The 20698-nt window shown below is 42.4% G+C and overlaps 1 protein-coding gene across 8 annotated transcripts in view; it reads left to right on the forward strand.

The window, feature by feature from the left end:
• TNRC6C (trinucleotide repeat containing adaptor 6C) overlaps positions 1–20698 on the forward strand; it is a 138851-nt gene that overhangs the window by 63688 nt on the left and 54465 nt on the right. For all 8 annotated transcript variants that reach the window (XM_070483712.1, XM_070483709.1, XM_070483713.1 and 5 more), the window contains exon 4: positions 4279–4605. In XM_070483712.1, coding sequence (XP_070339813.1) covers positions 4279–4605 — 327 coding nt within the window. The remainder of the gene's footprint in view (positions 1–4278; positions 4606–20698) is intronic.

Raw genomic sequence — 20698 nt, forward strand, 5'->3', positions numbered from 1 at the left:
TGGCTGAAGGGGCCACTGCCGATAAAGACAGCTGGGAGTTCAAGAAGATAAAGCTGAGAACGTGGCCTTGGATTTTAGTATCAGGGAAGTCATTGTCATCAGTTAGCACAAAGAGGAGGGTAAGAGAAGCTGGCTAAGGGGCAAATGTTAGGTGAGGAAGCAGAGAGAGACAGCGTAAACAAACTCTTCAAGACTTTTGACTGGAGGCGAGGACCGAAATTGGAAGGTAGCTGGAGAGGAATTTGGGGTCAAGGAGAGCAGTGATGCTGTCTTTGAAGATAGTAGCAATTTGTGCATGTTTAAATACTGATGAGAAGGAGCTAGTTGCAGGGTGGCCACACAATCTCTAGGCAAGTTAGAAGTTGGAAATGTGTCTTCCTCCACTCTCCACACAAACACAGTGGCTGGATTCTCTTCTCTTGTGCACTTGGTGATGTCCATCATATTAAGCCTTTTGCTAGAAAGTATGTGAATATTTATAAAACAAAGAATTAATCTCTAAGATCCACTCTTATGCTTTGGGCCTTTGTGTCTGCTCTGGAGAGTGTCATGGGTTGAGGACTCAAGTACACAAACTCCCTGAGATGGGATCCAGAGCTGTGGAGGGCACCTTGCCTTGCCTTGCCTTTCTGACACATTGATTATGAGATATATAGGCAGGTATTTCATGTACTACTTGGAAAGGAAAAATGCTGCCAATTAACTGATGTGTCATTGATGGTAAGACACGTCCCGATGTGAGTGATGTTAATGTAGAAGAAATGTGATTCTTAGACTTGATGAAATACAGTATTAGCCTTAAATAGGAGTAATAGCAGTGTTGGACAAAGAACGGTGTGACATTCGTGTGTCTGGGATGGAACAACGAAAGACCCCGAAGAGCCACGGGAATCCTGAGCAAAAAGAACAAAGCTGGAGATATCACACTTCCTGATTTCAAAATATACTACAAAGCTATAGTAATCAAAACAGCATGGTACTGGGACAAAAACAGACACCCAGATCAGTGGAACAGGATCAAGAGCCCAGAAATAAACCTACACATCTGTGGACAGCTAATTTTCAACAAAGGAGCCAAGAACATAACAATGGAGAAAGGAAAGCCTCTTCAATAAATGGTATTTAGAAAACTGGACAGCCACAGGCAAAAGAATGAAAGTAGACCATTATCTTACACCATACACAAAAACTAACTCAAAATGGATTAAAGACTTGAAGGTAAGACCTGAAACCATAAAACTGCTAGAAGAAAACATAGGCTCTATGCTCTTCAACATCATGTCTCACCAGGCAAGGGAAGCAATAGAAAAAATAAACAAATCTGACGACATCAAACTAAAAAGCTTCTGCACAGCAAAGAAAACCATCAGCAAAACAAAAAGACAACCTTACAACTGGGAGGAGATATTTCCAAACCATATATCTGATAAGTGGTTAATATCCAAAATATATAAAGAACTCATACACCTCAACGACAAAAAAACAACTCAGTTAAAAAATGGGCAGATGAGGGGCCAGCCCCATCACCAAGTGGTTAAGTTTGCGTGCTCTGCTTCCACGGCCTAGGATTTCACTGGTTCGGATCCTGGGTGTGGCCATGGCACTGCTCTTCAGGCCATGCTGAGGTGGTGTCCCACATGCCACAACTAGAAGGAGCTACAACTAGAATATACAGCTATGCACTGGAGGACTTTGCAGAGAAGAAGAAGAAGGAAAAAAAATGGGCAGAGGATCTGAATTGACATTTTTCCAAGGAAGATAGACAGTTGGCCGTAGGCACGTGAAAAGATATTCAACATTGCTAATTATTAAGAAAATGCAAATCAAAACTACAATGAGATATCACCTCACACCTGTCAGAATGGCTGTAATTAACAAAACAAGAAATAACAAGGGTTGGAGAGGATGTGGAGAAAAGGGAACTCTCATACACTGCTGGTGGGAATGTAAGTTGTTGCAGCCACTATGGAAAACAATATGGAGATTCCTTTAAAAAGTAAGACTAGAACTACCATACAATCTAGCTATTCCCCTGCTGGGTATTTATCCAAAGAACACAAAAACATGAATGCATAAAGATAGATGCACCCCTACATTCATTGCAGCATTATTCACAGTAGCCCAGACTTGGAAACAACCCAAGTGCCCTTCAAGGGACGAATGGATAAAGAAGATATAGTTTATATACACAGTGGAATACTACTCAGCTATGAAAAAAAGATGAAATCTTGCCATTTGCAACATCGTGGGTGGACCTTGAGGGTATTAGACTAAGCAAAATAAGTCAGACTGAGAAAGTCGAATGCTGTGTGATTTCACTCATAAGTAGAAGATAAAAGCAACAACAACAACAAACACAGAGATTAGATTGGTGGTTACCAGAGGAGGAGGTGGGAGGAGGGGGCGAAAGGGGTAAAAGGACACGTGTGCGGTAATAGATGGTAATTAGTCTTTGGGTTGTGAACATGATGTACTCTACACAGAAATGGAAATAGAATGATATGCATCTGAATTTATATGATGTTACAAACCACTATTAACCTCAATAAAAAAATAAACACACGAAGTTTCGGGATGGGGAGATAAAGGCATTAGTGGCTCGAGAGTGGACGGTCTTTGAATGAGTCATTGACAGCAGTGGGACCAGGCAGACCCAGGAAATTGTAGGATGGTCGGGAAGTACTGAGGGTGTCCTGAGGTTAGGAACCATGAACTTAGAGTGGTGCCAAACTGCATGGCTGTGATTTCTTGAAAAAGCAGACAGTGGCTTCATCCAGGATTGAGAGTTTGCTGGGCAGTGTACCAGAAAGAGAGTGGGCAGAGGCCTTGTGGATACTGTCTGTGCAGTGTGGGGTGACAGGGGTAAACGGCAGACCCCGTGTTGGGAGACAAGAAATGCAGGCTGACTGGAATGGTAATTAAAGGCAAACAGTAACGTCTCATGTTCCCCCAACTGTTGACTGGAAATATTTTTATAATGTTGCTTATATGTATGAGATATACGGAGCTGGGTGTAAACTTGTTTTACTCAACTGTGGAACCAAAGAGATTTACAGACTAAGTTGAGAGAAAGACTTTACTCAAATAGCAAGGCAAACATAATATCCTAGATAGTGACATTTCAGGTTCAAGATGGGAACACTGTTGAGGGTCAGATTCTTTTGCACTTGACGTGTCTGCACTCCCTTCTGCGTGCAGGGTTATGCTCAGATTACCTTCTGCATTTGGCATGCTCATTAGTGTAACCCTCAGGGTTATCCCTCAGCCTTCTGCTTCTCTTCTCTTTTGGAATTATTGTAAACCGTTGTTTATGCACTGTGGTCTGACAGCATTTTGGCTTTCTCTTAACGCAAATGCATCATTTGCAAATTAGCCCACCTGTGTTCTTTTCCAATCAATCTGTAACTAGAGTGTAGTACTGTTATAGATACCATCACCACAAATCTTTAGTTACTCAGATAACCCAGAATGCCTCAATATATATGTTTTTAGATTGTCGTCAGAATTAAAAATGTATATAAATTCATGGACATCTGAAAATTCATTAATTTTAAGAAACACTGACTGAGAGCAGTGGTTCTGAAAGTGTGGTCCAGAGACCAGCAGCATCAGCATCGCCTGGGAACTTGTCAGAAATGCGAATTCACAGTAGCCCCTCTCCCTCCAACCTACTGAGTTCCCTGGGTGCGGTCCAGGAATTGGGGCTTTAATCAGTCCTCAAGTTGAGTCTGATGCAAGCTGAGGTGTGAGAACTGCTGCTCTATTTTTTTTTTTTTTTTTTTTTTGAGGAAGATTAGCCCTGAGTTAACATCTGCCACCAATCCTCCTCTTTTTGCTGAGGAAGACTGGCCCTGAGCCGACATCCGTGCCCATCTCCTTCCACTTTATGTGTGGGATGCCTGCCACAGCATGGCTCGACAAGCCGTGCATAGGTCCACACCCGGCATCCGAACTGGTGAACCCCGGGCCACTGAAGCGGAATGTGTGAACTTAACCGCTGTGCCACCGGGCCGGCCCCAAGACCTGCTGCTCTAACTTGACCTAAGCACCCATTTTACGGATGAGGAACTATGGCCCAAGAGGTATTGCTCAAGATCGCAGTTGATTTATAGGAAAACTGGATCTCAAACCTGGAACACTAGATTTTAGTCCAGTTCTGTTTCCAAAGCACAACACTGTCATTTCTTCCGTAGTTTTTGCTTTGTTTTCTTTGGTTTGGGTTGGGTTTTAAGAAGATGTTACTAAAGTTTTGGGTTCTTTTCATTTTGTTCCTTACAGTGCCAGAACCTACTAAGACCTGTTCAAGCCAGCCCCAACCTGCCGGTCCCAGTGCCAGTACTTCCACCAGCACTCTCTCCAACAGCAGCAATGGCAAACGTGCACCTGCCAGCAGCCAGCAGCCAGCTGCCTCCCGTTACCTGCCTCGAGAGGTGCCTCCACGCTTCCGCCAGCAAGAACAGAAGCAGCTGTTAAAGAGAGGTCAGCCGCTGCCTACAGGGGCTCTGACCAGTGTGAGCCCGAGCCAGAGTGCCGGGCCCGCGGGGGTAAGCCCTCCTCCCATCCCTGGAGCCGGAGCACAGCAGCATCCCAGCAAGCTCCAGCCAGGTAAAACCACATAGAACGAGGACTTCTTTTTATCTGGGACCGGTGTGCTGTTTTCAGCCTTGCGGCCGAGTAATAATGCACAGTGTCGTCCATATTCACTATATACATATAACAGAGCGGGCTAACTAGCTAGATGATTGGTAGATAGATAGATTTCAAGTGGATTTTAAAGTTTGATTCTGTTTTCCCCTACTTATTTCTATTATTTCTCCCATATTTTCAGATGGCATTAGCTACTTCAGCTAAGTTTGTTTCTCACCAGAAACTCCATCAGTACATAAAAATCTGTCAAGGCAAATGCTTTAGAACCCTGCAGTGAGCACTTTTAAATAAAACTCTTTCCTCTCAATTTACTAAGAAATCTGTTTCGTGGCTGCACATACACATGCTTTGCAGGGAGGTCGTGGCATTTGATGGGGAATGGGTATTTCTAACTGTAATTTACTCAAACACTTTGAGCCAAACCCGCCTGATACCTCCTTGCACTCAGCCCCCAAGGGGGTCCGGGTTCTGATCCATCTGCTTCTTGTTGGCCTCTTTGCATGCTGTGAGATGTGGCTTTGTCTTTGCTCCCAGGAGAAATGACCACTTGCTTATTTGCTTTCCAGCTTCCAGAATGTTAACGTCTCTCATCTCCTATGTCTCCTATTCCCGTCTTCTTGACTTACGGATTTATACTTTCAAAAATTTCTTTACAGAAGTTTTATAGAAATTTTTGGAAGAGATCAAAGAACGTGTACTCAGCTGCCATGTTTCTCTGTTATTTTCTTAAATCTTTCTGTGTCAAGTAATTTAACTAACAACTGGCACTGGTTCCAGCATGGAAACCACATTTGCTGATGGTAGTGAAGTTAGGTCTGTAATTAGAGAAGCAGGGGTGTTTTGCATATTAGACTGGAGTTTAAAAGAAATGTCACAGTCGTGTTAGTATTTGTTTTCTTTCATGTGCCGCCTTTTAACACAGGGAATAATTCCTGCATGACCTGAAAGTATTTCTAGCAGTAGTTCTCAAAACCGTGGTGGATTTAGAACCAATGTTTTTAGGCAACTTCACCATGTCTCTTTAAATAGTAGTGTTGACTCTCACCTGCCAGAGTCCTGGTGGAGGGGCTGTAGGTCAGTGCTTGTCACCAAGAAGCAAGGAAGAGAAGAAGGATCAAATATATTCACTGACTGAAAACAGAGTCCCATCTACTCAGCTGCACGCAGTTTGTAATCAATCATACAGTTACTTTGTACACTGAAATCGGCCCTCAGGAAGGTCTCAGTAGAGACAAAGATTGTGTAGTCATACTTAAACAGCTTGGTGTATTAATTTAAGATGCTTGTTTTGAAAAACTGAAAAAGAAATGTTTTTTCTTGGATTTGTTTTTTCTTGGTTTTTTCCTTGGCTCCTGCTTTTTTCTGGATTTGTCTCGTTGTTTGATTAGTTGGCAATATGGCGTCAGTGTTCTCATCAAATGCTGCTAGTGCGAGATGTCACTGGTACCTTAGATAAGCGGTAAATAATCAAGGAATTGATTCAGTAAAATTTTGGTATGAAAATAATTTTCTTTAATAAAATATTTGTCTGTAAATATTATACCCTTCTCCAGAAAGCTATTCCTAGTTCATTCTACTTTTAAAATATGTATAGAGAAGACTAAATCATCAATTTAATCATGAAGACTAAGTTATATATAACAACAGCTCAGAAAATGGAAGTAATCTATACAATATTAATATTAATAAAATAAGAGATGATTGACTTTGACTCCCTAGCAAAAATCTTTGACACCAATTTCATCTCTTCCTTAACAGTCTCTGGTATCATAGCCACGTGACTCTTTCTAACTCGTCACCTTTCGTTGCATCAGAAGTCCTCTCAGAAACCTGTCCTGGTTCCTCATTCCTAATCCACAAAGGTTCAGTTTCTCTGCCTGGCTGTCAAGGCCCTTCAGCCTTGTCTAGTCAACATTTTTTCCTTCTCTTCTCCATGACCTACTTTCTCTTCTAATTGGAATTGTTTCCTTTCCCTGCTCAGTGTTGTCTTTCCCAGTACATGCACCCCTTTGATTGCCCTTCCTGTTTCTTTCTCTCCAAATCATCACCTCACCCTCCATGAACCCCCTTATGTATATCCATCCTCACTGCTCCTCCTGAAGCTGTAAGGTACTCAGTCTGCAACTTAGAACTTCACTCTCACTGTATACTGTGTAACCTCTACTGTTGGCTACTCAAGTATCCTATAGGGAAAGTGTCTGAACTTCCTACTGTACGACTAGCTTAGCAGGTGCAAAGACCTCTGAGCCGTAGAAGACCGAGCAGCTGGCACTGCTTATGCCACCAGCTAGTACTTCCATTTCTCATCCAAAATGCGAGGTCATGACCTCTAGTCTCCAAAGTCCCTTCCCTTTGATTTCTGACCTATACGCTGTTCCAGAGAGCTTGTTTGATGTTGTCAGTGGAAGGCATTGCAGGAACACCATCCCATGTTGTTCTGGAATCAGCACAGGGATTGCAAGTGAGCATCAGCATGCATGGAGGCGGTATGGCAGAGTGGTCAAGAGACAGGCCTGGGGGACAGAGGTCTGATTCAGTTTCCAGACACGTGATTCCTGTGAGACCTTCGCCAATTCATCCTTATTTCTTGCACCTTAGACTCGTCTGTAAAATGAGAAGATTCCTGTTTTAGAGGATTTTATAAATGAGGTATTTGTTTCATACTTAGCACAGGGCCTTGAATATCGTTAAGTGCTCACTAAATGCAGATGAATAGCTGTTACTGTGGGACTTTTGAGACTTATAAAATATGCAACATATATGTACCCATCTTTGAAACACTATTATGGAGCAGGAATTTTTTTTTTTTAACTAACAAAATCTTTAAATGACTGAATTCAACAGCAGTGCAGTAAAGCTTTCTCATTGCTCTATGACCTGTGTATATTTTGAAATTTCAGTTGTCCTTCCTAGAGTGGAAGTATTCTGTCAACTTTTCGTTTTCATGGTGCAAGTTTCTTAATTCATATCCAAGTGAAATTTTATTAGTATGTTCTAGAACAGTAACCACATTTTCTTGCTGCATTGAAACTTTTCTAGATACTGCTTGAAGTAAAAGCTCTTATAACTTTGTTTTAAGTAATACATAGATTTTCATTGTATTTGTATCTGTGTAAGCAGGTTTTCACTCCTGTAGCCATTCCTACATTCAAATGAAAAATAGAGTTTCATTCATAATTCCATTCCTCTAACTGTAAGGTTAAATTAAAGAGTATGAATGCTGGGTCAGCAGAACTGAGATAGAATGACTCCAGCAGGGGCAGGTGAGTGCCTAATCCTTAAGAATTTAACGGCAGACTGCTTCCAGTGACAAGAAACATGAAATTGGGAGTTACTTCAGCCTAGCACGTTAATTCCTGTGTTATTCCCAAGTGTATCGGTATGTGGGACTCCGCTCTCCAAGTTTTAGTGTGCTTGGCAGAGAGTAAAGAAGGGCAGAGATCCCTGGAAGGAGCTGTGGAGTCTGAACGCCTTTATCCTTGCAGTATGTAACAAAGCTGATCAAAGAAGCAGACATCCTGGTTTCCCCACGGCTGAGCATCTGACTGTGTGCCTCTTCCATGGGGGGAGGTTGTCGCAGCCCTTCCCGTAGTAATGGAAAGCCCACGTGTCCATGCCAGCAAACAGAGAAAGGACGTGCAGATAAAATTAAATGGTATAGGTGTAGAAATGGGAAAGTTTTAAAAGAATTGAAAACTGAATTGCTAGTATTTTTAGCCTTGCATGTACGGGTAAATTGTATATACTGTTATATAAGACAGCTGGTGGATGTAGAGAGAGGACTGGCCTGACAAGGATTGCTGTCATCATTCTTTTTCTTTATGTACCATGTGTTTCCTAAAAGGATGTAAGTCAGTAGGTCAGTCTGGCTCTTATAAAGTTTTGTTATGATTCACCTTGTGATTCACATTGATCTGTCAAATTTGTTCATATAGAAATATTGCAACCCTCAGTTTTGCCGTTTTTTGACAAACCAGTACGCTAGCTTAATACTTTTTCACCATTTCTTTCCTTTTGTTACTCCATCAGAATGTTTAGGCAGCAGTGCCACACTGACCTTGCACACCTCTGAGAAGGGGCGAGAAGATGCTAACCTTTCAAAACTTTAGTTTCTTTAAGCGTATCTTCACTAATTCATTGAGCAAAACATTTATTGAATGTGTGCTAAATGTAGGGGATACACAATTCATGGCTAAAGTGTGTTGGCATGACCATTAGGTAAATAGGCAACTTACAGGGGCTGTGACAGAGATAACTGTAGGGCGCCGTGTGCACACAGGGAAGGGGCAACTGGCCCAGACCAATTACGGGGGTCTGCCAGGGCAGGCTTTCTGATGGAGGCGACGCGAGCTGAGTTTAGATGAGCTGTGAAAAGCCAGTGACAGAGCAACCTGCACGCCCAAAGGCGTAGACCCACACTTACAGGGCCTCTTTGGGTAACAAAGGTGGTTCAGGGTGGCTAGGGGACAGAGTGCAAGGGGGCAGCAACAGGAAATAGAGCTAGTAAGGTTGGCTATTAGTATCACTAAGTAGTAGCAGTAAACTGGCACAAAACCATTTTGTGATGATCAAGTCAAATTAAATTCATCTTCAAACTGTTCAACAAACTGCTCTTGGAACTTGACAGGCTGATTCTAAAGCTCATCTAGGAGAGTAAAGTTGCATAAATAGAACAGCCAAGAAAATTTTGAAAAAGAATAATGAGTTATGAGAAGGAGCTCTGCCCCTCTAGTAATGACAACTGCGTCACTGGGGCAGGAGTAAACAAACAGGTTGACGGAGCAAAATGGACCAGGGAGGAAAGCACGGATGCGTGGAGATTGAGGTTAGCAGGAAGGTGGCTTTCCAGATCACGGAAAACAGTGGCTCAAATCAATACAGTGCTTCGAAAGCCACGTGCAAAACAAACGTGAGAACTACTAGAAGATGACGCAAGAGAAGACTTCCAAATCTTGAGATGCAGTTTTTTCTTAAGCAGGAAGCCATGAAAAGAAAGGCTGACAAATTTGAGTGTATAAAAGTTACAGACTTTTGTACAAGCCCATAAATAAAACCTGAGAAGAAATACCAAGGATTCCTACAAATCAACAAGGGAAAAAAACAGTCAATAGAAAAATGGGCAGAGTTTGAACAGGCAGATCATAAAACTACTATAAATTAGTACTAAACATATTGAAAGATAATATTTGTGATCAGGAAAAAATAAGTGAAAATGAAAACAACAGTGATATACCACTTTTCACTTACCAAATTGCCAAAACTTTAAAATCTATTATAATAACAACAGTACTATTAATTGAATGCTTACACTTTGCTAGATGCAACTGCTTTACACATATTAACTTGTTAGTCTTCACAATAAGACTCCAGAGCAACCACGCCTGGCCATGAGAGTGTGGGAAAGGACAGCTCTTATTTGCTCAGATAGGAATGTAAATCGGTATAACCTCTATGGAGGGTAGTTTGCCAGAATTTATAAAAATTTTAGGTGATCCTGTCTTCCTGACTCAGGTGTTCCAACTCTAGGAGTATATCCTAGAGACCCCTGACATCACAGCTCTCTATTGCCAGCCTAAGGCTCGGCTTTTATTCTCTACGCTATGGCATGAGCTAATGATAGGGGAGTTGAGACTGTCAAGAGGCAATGGGGACAAAAATGGAGGTGACTGCTGCCTCTTTGGAACCATTAGAAGTGTAGGTAACGTTAACCTTCCAGTGACCACCATCATTGTGCCCTGTCACCTGGTCATAAAGAGTACACTGTGTTTGAGGACCAGCTGAACTTTTGCTAGGAACAGCAATTTAAACTCTTCCTCTCATTTTCTACAGGATTTCAGGTTCCATCGTCCCTCTCTGTGTTGGCTTAGTGCCATCTCCACATTAACCCTGGGTGTTGTTGAGAGGTGTCACTGGTTTTGTAGCATTATTTAAGTCAACATTTATCACATTTTCTACCCTAACCCAGACTTCCAAGACTAACATGCAAAAATAAGTCCTGGCTACCTTTAAGGTTCAATAATGCTGATGTTGAAGTGAAACTCAATGAGTTTAAAGCAAAAATAGATTGTTATAGAGGGCTACCTATTCAAAATAAGGATGTTTTCCAGCATCAAGATGAGAGTGCCCCTTAGTAGTTGATACTTTGACTGCACTTTACATATCTCCTGTGGGTGATATCCCTCATGGAAAAACATGGTGTGCCCAGAGCAGCCACGGTGGCACAGGCCTAGAAAAGTCCTGTCCGGACTGGAAAGGAACTGAGGGGAGCCCGAAGAAGAGCGTTGGGAGGAAGAGGTGTGTGAGCATTTCAGTTGTAGCAAGGCCGGCTCAGTCCCGGAGGCCGCCGCCCCCAAGGGCAGGGCAGAACTGGGCGAGTAATAGTACTGAGCTGGGTGCTGGTTTCAGCCCTTGGGAGAACCTTGACTCCTTCCTCACTCCTGGCAGCACCGAGAGACGTGACGAGTCACCCCTGGCAGAAGGGCGCCTGCATGGAGAGGCCAGGGTTTCTTCAGCTCCGGGTCCAGGTTCTGTCTTTAAATAAGAACAGCTGGTCCTGAAATAAAACAGTGGCCTTCTAATAAAGTAATACGGGGCAAAATAGATTTTTTAATTCATGTATTGATTTTGAGGGTAGCTCATTTAGCCCATTGGCAAAAAATTTTAACTGGGAAGATGTGTTAGTATATAAATATAATGATTCACACTATGAAGGTTCCTGGAAGACATCATTTTATCATGTTGTTTTCTATTCAGAGTATGTTCTTGCAAGTCTACAACGTAACTCCAGCTTGAAACACTTGAGAGCTTTCATCTTTTAAAAAAAAACTGTTTTTCATTGTGCTAAAGGCAGAACAATGGATTGTTTTGGTGACTGCTTTGTACATTTATAAACAGAGGCTTTGATTAATACATGGTGCTGTTCGCTGCTTAGATCTTTTTGAGATAGAGGCAGGAAAGTAATTAAGAAGTTGGACACTTGCCCGTTTACATATGGGGCTGCTGAGAATGTTATAGCTAGTGGTGGCATGCCAACTGGTTAGCGGCTGTTTAGGGAAAGCGGGAAAGAAGAAGAACGGAAAACAAAGGCCGCCGCAAAGAGGGGCAGTGTGTTTGCATGCAGCCAATAGGCAATATGCTGTTATTCTTTTGGCTGACTTTCAGAAAAACAGAAGAAAAGTGGCTCTGGTGCTCACTGTAACTGGGTCCTGCAGTGAAAATGTTTGTGCCAATTGAAAGAATTTAAAGAGGAAGGAAGATCGGTTTAGTGTCAGCTGCAGTTCGATAGCAAGGCTTCCAACTCCTCTGGGTGGCTGCGCGCCCTGCTCCAAGGGGATGACTCGGAGCCTGCGGGGTGGAGGGCATCGCAGCCCCGGCCCGCCGGCGGCCCGGCCTGCAGGTCGCCTGGGCGCGGGCCGGCCCCGGAGTCTCCTGGCCGCGCGGCGCCGCGGCGGAGCTGAGGCCGGCAGGCCAGGTAGCGTCCCCGGGCGGGCGGCCCCTTCCCCGGGGCTTTGCTGCCCGCGGCCGCTCCGAGCACGACCGCGCGCTCGGCCGGGGGCGCCCCGCGGGAAGATGGCGCCGCGCGGCCTTGTGTGGAGGACAGCCCAGCGCGGGAAGCTGGGCCGGGACGCGGTCCGCGTCGTTCCGGCGAGCCGTCTCCTCCGCCCCGCGCGGCCCGCTCCCCGGTGTGTAGACGCGCCGGCGCCGGCTTCAGGGGCGGGCTCCGGGCGAGGGGGCGCTGGCGGCGGCTCTGGGAGGGGGCTCCCGGGTTCCCAAAGGTGGCACGCATGTACGGTTATGCCGCCCCGGACCGCCAAGGGGCGAGGATTTGTGCCATCAGAAAACACGAGTTAACGCACATTTTCCACTATGGAAGGCACTTGGAGTTATGTTTTTAAGGTATAGTTTATGATTTTGTAATTCCAGTTAAAAGGGCTGTGGTGATCAAAATGATGAGCTGTTAGTACTAATTAAGCATTCTGCACACTTCCCTATCTGATTGATTTGATACCTAATTACAGTTTTGCTTACTGTGGCTTTTGGAAGCTCTTTGTTAAATACTTTTCCCTGAAAAATGTATCTTTATGTGGTAACATTTTAGAATTTAAAAACAAAAAACAGCTTTTCTCTTTAAACCAGGCTATCGTGTTATTCTTTTTAATGTAATCACTTAAGACAGTCATGTTACGTAGGTTTTTATAGAGACACCTATTTTTAGAATGTGTAAATCATTTAAACAGCAGAAGAAAAGAGAATTTAACATTATACACAAACTTCATTACTTTTTTCTTTTTAAGGCTTTTTGGGGGAGAAATTATTTTGATAATAGAATGGTATAGTGGAAGGAGCACTAAATTTTATTATGAAAATGCAGGTTTTAGTTCAGTCCTTGCTGCTTGTTAATTACAGCGCCTTTTCTAATTTGACCTCTCTGAGCCACTGTTTCCCCATCTGGAAGTGGACATAACTTGCAAGGCTCAGTTAAGTCGAGATGTATGGAAATACTCGGAACTTCAAAGTGCTGTGAAGTGGGTGAGGTCCTATGGATATGAAGACTCTTACTTATAAACTCTCCGACTTGCTGCATGTCAGACGCATGTAGATTTTAGCCTTCTAAAGCTCCTGGGCTGTCCAGGAAAGGCTAGAATACTGACAAGAGAATTCAGTCTTGGTTTATTTCAGAGCTCATTCATTTCACAATACCTCCTCCTGGAAGTCAGTCATTTCACATAGTTCTTTTAGATTACTACTAAAAGATAGGTTTGTGAATTAATAGCACAGTGAAGAGAATTTGGTTTATGAAAAGCATGCTATTCAAATGTTGTTGAAGTCATAAAGTTCTCCTAAGAATAGTGTGCTTTAAACACAGAGAATAATAGTCTTTTTACGTTTTCATTTTGGGGATACATTCTAGTGTCAAAATATGTGGTGGTGGTGGTGATGAAGATGATGGTGATGGTGGCGAGGGTGAGGAGACACGTGTGGGGATTCCCAGGCGCAGAGCTGTTCAGGCTGGGCTCCTCAGGGGCCCGTGGAAGACTTTAAAGGAGTCTAAGTGGGGAAGAGACAGCAGGGAGGGGGTAGAGCTGCGTGTCTCCAAAGTGGTTGCCTCCTTTCTGTGCTGGAGACAGCCGTTCTGCTCTTGGTGTTCTGATGCTGGCTTTGTTTGTACCACTGCATTCTGACAGTGGTGAGTGGCATTTTGAAATCAACTTGAGTCTGTATTTTAAGACCATAAATACTGTACTAAAGTCATAACTTTTTGCTCTCTAGTTTTCAAGACCTTTCCAGCTTTCAAATACATTTTTTTGTTTAAACCATTATTTTTTTTAAATATTAAAGTACATAGGACACAGTTGATACCCACTTTAAAACTTCTTGAGAAAGAAAAAATGATAAAACAAGATAAAAGTGAAAGAAGGAAAATAAGGAAAAACTAAAGCAAGGAGTGGAGTCTTCGTGTCTCCTGCCTGTCCCTGCCATGGCCTGGCACGTTCTCTGAGGAGAGGCAGGTCGTGTTCAGGTCTGAGGTCTCTGTGAGCCTGTCAGGTAGGACTGTTCGCCATGCACGTTCAGCTGAATGTGGGTGGCTTAGGGACTTGCAGTTGAGGACACTGTGACTACAGTCGCGTAGGGACAGGCACAGTGTGGGACTCCAGACCGTAAGAAGAGACACGTTTGTAAAGAAAGCTCCTGGGGCACTGAGAGTGTGTTGGGTCTGGGAACACCAAGGAGTAAGGCGTCACTGCTACCAAAGGAGGCGAAAGGAGAGGCTCAGTTCTCACCCAGGCACGAAATGCCCAAGTCCACCTGGAAATGAGGACTTTCCTCCTCAACCCTGAAAAGGCTGGCAGTCCTTATACATGGAACTCTCTGGAGGGGCTTACAATGAGGCTAACGAGTTAATTTGCTATACATTTATCTATGTGTTATTACTATCTAAGACACTAAAAATATTTTTCTCTCGCACCATGTTCTTGCTTTGGAGAAAAAGGGTACTGTTCAGTGGATGACAGTACCTCAATCACTCGGTGCTTGTTTGATCCAGCCACCACTTGTTCGGCCTCTTGAAGAGGTTAATAGAGTGGAGTGAAGAAGAGAAAGAGCGGCAGTAATGGCCTTTAGGGAGCTAGATAGAGCACCTGCAGAGATGCATTAGTCCACCTGGAGGGGACTTCTTCATTTACTTTTTATGTACTTTTTGTCTCCATATACTGCCACTGAATTTTCAGTAAAATCAATTTTTTGGAGACCTAGTTTTTTTTTTTTTTTTTTTTGAGGAAGATTATCCCTGAGCTAACTACTACCAGTCCTCTCTTTGCTGAGGAAGCCTGGCCCTGATCTAACATCCATACCTATCTCCCTTTACTTTATATGTAGGATGCCTACCACAGCATGGCGTGCCAAGCAGTGCCATGTCTGCACCCGGGATCTGAACCGGCGAACCCCCGGGCTCCCAAGAAGGGGGGGTACGTGCACACTTGACCGCTGCGCCACTGGGCCGGCCCCAACCTAGTTCATTGTGGTGGCATTGAAGAGCCAGGAAATAAGAAACAAAAGAACAACTGAAATAGAAGAAAGAGGGAAAAGAGAATAGCAGTGTGTCCCGTAAGGGCTGGCCAAACATTAAATGTCAGCAGCTGTAGTCTGAAACCACATGGGGAGGGCTGTTGCCCTCTCTCCCTGCTCTGTTCCCATGACAGGGGATGTGCCAGACCACAAGGTTGCGCAGAGGCTGCAGCTTATCCAGGCCCCCTGAGAAGACAGTGCAGGTGGAAGAAAAGAGACAGTACAACTGCTCGCTGGCTTGCTTTGTTTTAAGTAAAATGTCGTTGCTCCAAATTGACGTCTGTGGTTCTATGACTTATCTTTGAAGGAGACTGTGTTTTAGTTGCAGATTTGTAGTGGCAGTTGTAATTTTTTCTGAATAAAAAAGATCTTGAATTATTAGTTCTTTTTCTACTACTTTGTCTGAATAGATAACCCAATATTTTTGCAAATAATTTCAGTTAAGTTGGTTGCTAGCCAACATAGCACCTGAAGCTTAATATTACCTTCAAAATTGACTGAAAATTTAAGCAACATTATCTTATGTTACTGGCAGACTGTTTTCATGTATTTATAAGCATTATTAATTCATTTGTTCATTAACTAGATACTTATTCGCTACGTATTTTGTGTCAGATGCTCTGCTGAGCACTGGAGAAAAAATCAGGCAAAACCAGACAGTCCTTGCCTTTGTGGAGCTTACAACCTCAAGGGAGAGACAAACAGTCGCACTGATAATTCAGACTAGGATGTGTGCTCCCTGAGAGAAGAAATTTGTCCATCTTGTTCATCACTGTGTCCCCAGCATGATGCCTGCACATAGGAGGCACTCTGTAATAGTGACTGTCTAATCAAATCTAGCCTGACACCTGCTTTTGTAAATAAAGTTTTGTTGGTCCACAGCCACACTCGTTCATTCACGTATTATCTATGGCAGCTTTTGCACCGTGACAGAATTGAGTAGTTGTGACACAGACCATATGGCCCATGAAGCCTAAAATATTTACTGTCTGGCCCTTTACAGAAAATGTTTGCCAATTCCTGGTCTAAATGAATTAAAAGGAAAAGAAGACCATTATAATGAATGTGTCCAAGGGTCCTAACTGGGGAAATAAAGCTTCTTAAATGAGATGTCCATTGAATTGAGGTAGGAAAAATGAATAGACTTTGAGTCCAGGTAGGGGACACCTTCTTCTAAGGCCCTGTCATGGAAGTGGGAAGATACAGATGGTGCCTTGAGGAATTGGCCAGAACACAGAGCAAGAGAAAGAATGATGTGAAATGCGATTCCAAAAGAGAACCGAGCCTTGTACCTGCTGCAAGACTTTGGTCTTCATGTTGAGAACCCTTTGAAGTGCTTAAACAGGCATTCGCGATCTGTTGGCTGTCCGTTTGGGAAGAACGCTTGGTGCATTATTGAGAACACGCTGGAGAGGAACAGCAGTGGGTATGGAGGAGACTGTTAGAAAGCTGTTAGAATAATCCAGTCAGAAAATGCAGGGACCTTGGACTAGGGTGGTGGCAAAGGGAGGTAGTGTTCTCCTTGTAAGTAGAAGAGTTCTAGAGATCTCCAGTATGTAAATGCACAGGCATGACTTCATCCGACCCTGTTGTCTCAGATATGGGCATGTGTGTAGAGTGACTTTGCTTTCTTCCTGCAGTACTGCCCTGTGGGTGCTGATCTTGAGCCCTTTATCACATGCCCTGAGAAGGCATGGACGTGGTAGTGACTTCATCATTGTGGTGATCATTCCTTCAAAAGATGGACCTGCTTGTTAGGAACAGCCCAGGCTGCATGGGCACCTCTAGGTCCCCTGCCTACACCTTGGTACAATGATTTTTTTTTTATCCTAGTGACACATTTTTCTTGAAATTTGAGATTTTTTAATTTATGTGAATGAAAATAAATTCTTTTTCTCACAGGGTTATCCGCTTAATTCCAATGTTAGCTTTTGGTCCTTGGCCCTTTGTTGTAAAGCTCTAAGGGCAGAGGACTATCCATGAAGCATTTATCAGCATTATTGATTCAGGATTTTCCACCTCATTTCCTTCTCCTCATTTTCTGTCTACCCTTTTCAGGTTTAGTTTCTATATTAAATTTGTTACTTGCCTTAGCCTCTTAGCACCTCATAGAGAAGTTTATAAATTACTGTTTCTTGTAGAATATTAGGAGATGTAACTCAAAATGTAAAGACCCAGGTTTGTTTATTTTTCTCACAAGCACCGACTTTGCCCCGCATTTTACTATCTCATAGTGTTGAAAATTAAATGTTTCAGTTCATTTTTGTATTCATATGTATTATTTCTGGTTTTATGTTTTGATTATAAGTATTTGTAGGAGATTCCAAACAAAGTCGTCTGAGTAGGACAATGGCATGTGTTGGAATTATTTTACAATATTGATTGAAAACTCTTTGGGCTTTATGTTTTTTTATCTCCATACGATGTAGTTATTTCTCTTCGATTCTGTTCATTTTAAATGGGATAATTAAGTTTGATTATAAAAATATCTTTGCTTTACATGTGGAAAAAAGCTCAACATTACAAATCATTAAGGAAATGCAAATCAAAACCACAATGAAATTCCACTTCACACCCATTAGATTGGCTATTAATCAAAAAACAGAAAATAAGTGTTGGCAAGGATATGGAGAAGTGGAACCCTTGTGTATTGCTGGTAGGCATGTTTAAGATGCTATGGCCACTGTGGAAGACAGTACGGCAGTTCCTCAAAAAATTAAACATAGGTTTACCGTGTGATCCCGCAATTCCACTGCTGGGTATATACCAAACGAATTGAAAGCAGGGACTGGAACAGAAATTTGTACACCCGTGTTCATAGTGGCATTACTCACAATAGCTAAAGATGGCAGCAACCCGAATTGTCCATGGATAGATGAATGAATACACACAATGTATTCTATCCATACAATAGAACATATTCAGCCTTAAAAAGGAAGGAAATTCTGACACGTGCTACAACATGGATGAACCTTGAAGACATTATGCTGAGCGAAATAAGCCAGTCACACAGGAAAAATGTTGCGTGATTCCATTTATAGGAGGTACATGGAATAGTCAGAGTCATAGAGAAAGGAAATAAGATGGTGGTTACCAGAGTCCGGGGGAGGAGGGAAACGGGGAGGTACTGTTTCATGGGTGCAGAGCGCCAGTTCGGGTGATGATTGCACAGTATGAATGCACTTAAAGCCCTGAATTTCATACTCAAAAAGGGTTAAAGTGGAAAATTTATATCTTGTGTGTTTTACCACAATAAAAAAAAAATCTTTGCTTAAATATTGTAATTGAGATTGACTATGCCAAAAATATTGATTGGCGTTTTTTGTGTGTGGTTCTCATGTTAATGTGTAGAATACATGAGCTCTAGAAATCATAAATTTGAGAGCTGAGAACCTTGGGGGTTCTGTAGTTGAGCGTTATCTTTTTAGAGTTGAGAAGTGACTTCAGATTGTGCAGCAGCTTGGCAGCTTTACCTAGAACTTATTAGGTTTGGTTCTATACGGTTATTCTTCTCTGTGTCCAGGAAACATTTATTGGTTGCCCAAATGTGGTAAGCATGACGGATATAAAACTGGAAAGATACTGTCCGTGCCCTCGAGGAACTCACCTTCGGAAATTGGACCTAATTCAGTGATCAGATGGCTTTTTTAATCGCACTAAATCTCTTGGCTGTCATAAAGTTATCACATTTTTCTCACAGTAAAGATTTGCTCTTTTCTTTTAATTGCATTCCTACTATCTAAGAGCACTGGATACTTACCTTAGGCACCTTTTGGGATTCCATCTGTGTCACTTCATTTGAGATCACATTTCATTTTTTAATTTTTTTGAAATATTTTTAAAATAGAAGAAAGTGTACGGATAATAATAAAACTATATTCACAATACAGATTTAGCATAATATTTTGCCATATTTGCTTCAGATCTCTGTTTTAGAAATGTCATAGATACCACCCCCAATCCCATTCTCATCTTCCCCAAAAGGAACCACATCCTCAAGTTTTACTGTGAAAATAACCACCCAAAGTATGAAACGATGTCTCATTGTTTTAACATGCATTTCTTGCATATGGATGAGAGTGATTATTGTTTCATGTGTTAGTGGCAGTTTGGGTTTCCTCTTCTCTAAACTGCCTGTTCCTATCCTTCTCCCATGTTTGTTGGGTTTTTGGTCTTTTTCTTATTGATTAGTAGGAATTCTTTTTTCTTTTCTTTTCTTTTTTTTTTTCTTTGAGGAAGATTAGCCCTGAGCTAACATCTGCCACCAATCCTCCTCTTTTTGCTGAGGAAGACTGGCCCTGAGCTAACATCCATGCCCATCTTCCTCTACTTTATATGTGGGACGCCTACCACAGCATGGCTTGCCAAGTAGTGCCATGTCCCCACCTGGGATCCGAACTGGCGAACCACAGGCCCCCAAAGCAGGACATGCGCACCTAACCACTGCCCTACTGGCTGGCCCCAGGAATTCTTTTTCTGATCACCATCTTTGTCCTATCTTCTTCCTGTCTGTGGCTTCCTTTATATGTCTTTTGTCATGCAGTTGTTTTTAGTATTAACATAGTCAAATTTATCAACTTTTTGTGTCTTCTGTAAGAAGATAAATGTCCCAGGTCATAGAGACAGTCTCCTGTATTTCCTTATTAAGCTTTAAAAAGTTTTGCTTTTCATAATTAGGTCTTTAATCTGTCTAGAATTTATTTTTGTGTGTGATATGAGGTAGGAATCTCCTTTGACTTTTTCCACATGGCTAGCCAGTTGTCCAGCAGCGTTTATTAGCTAGTCCTTCCCTTCTCCACCAGCTTGTAATGCTATCCTTCTTATCCATCAAGGATAGAGACACGTCTTTCAAACCTGACATATAACTGAGTGTGAGTCCATCCAGTTGGGGGCTGAGCAAGAGTCAAAAAGCATTTCACAGAAACCCTCAAAATAGACCATTAACAAGGAGCTGATCCTTTTACAGTGTGAGCTATTATGGAATGGAAAAGATAATATGTATTCAAAAGATACCCCACGCCTGGAAAGGAGTGCATTGGTAAGCCAGGTTTTAACCTCCTGCCTTCTGGGCGTGGGTTGCAGTGAGTGCTGTCCTAGTCAAGAGGTGAGTGGCCTGCCTCATGGTCACCCTGTCCCCAGGAGAAGCCAGACAGCTGAGAAGGTGAACATTGTAGACGTGCTGATAACAATCAATAATCTCTGTTTTTTCACTTGGTCTTATTTTCCACGTTAAATAATGAATGGCTCATTTATCTCTTTAAATTAGTTACTATATAAGCTAATTTTTATAGTATATTCAAAACCAACAGGGGAAATGGTACTAAACCATGGTTGCAGAGCCAACCCCTAATATTTGGGGTTAAAAAACTTGGTTGTTTTATAGTAATTTAGATACTTAAAGTTTTCTGATGCCTATCTTCATTTTTCATTTGTACTATTCACCTGGAATTACCTACTTAGGTTAGAATCACCTAGAGCATAAGTC

This window comes from Equus asinus, chromosome 13 (assembly GCF_041296235.1).
Source record: "Equus asinus isolate D_3611 breed Donkey chromosome 13, EquAss-T2T_v2, whole genome shotgun sequence".
NCBI lineage: Eukaryota > Metazoa > Chordata > Mammalia > Perissodactyla > Equidae > Equus > Equus asinus.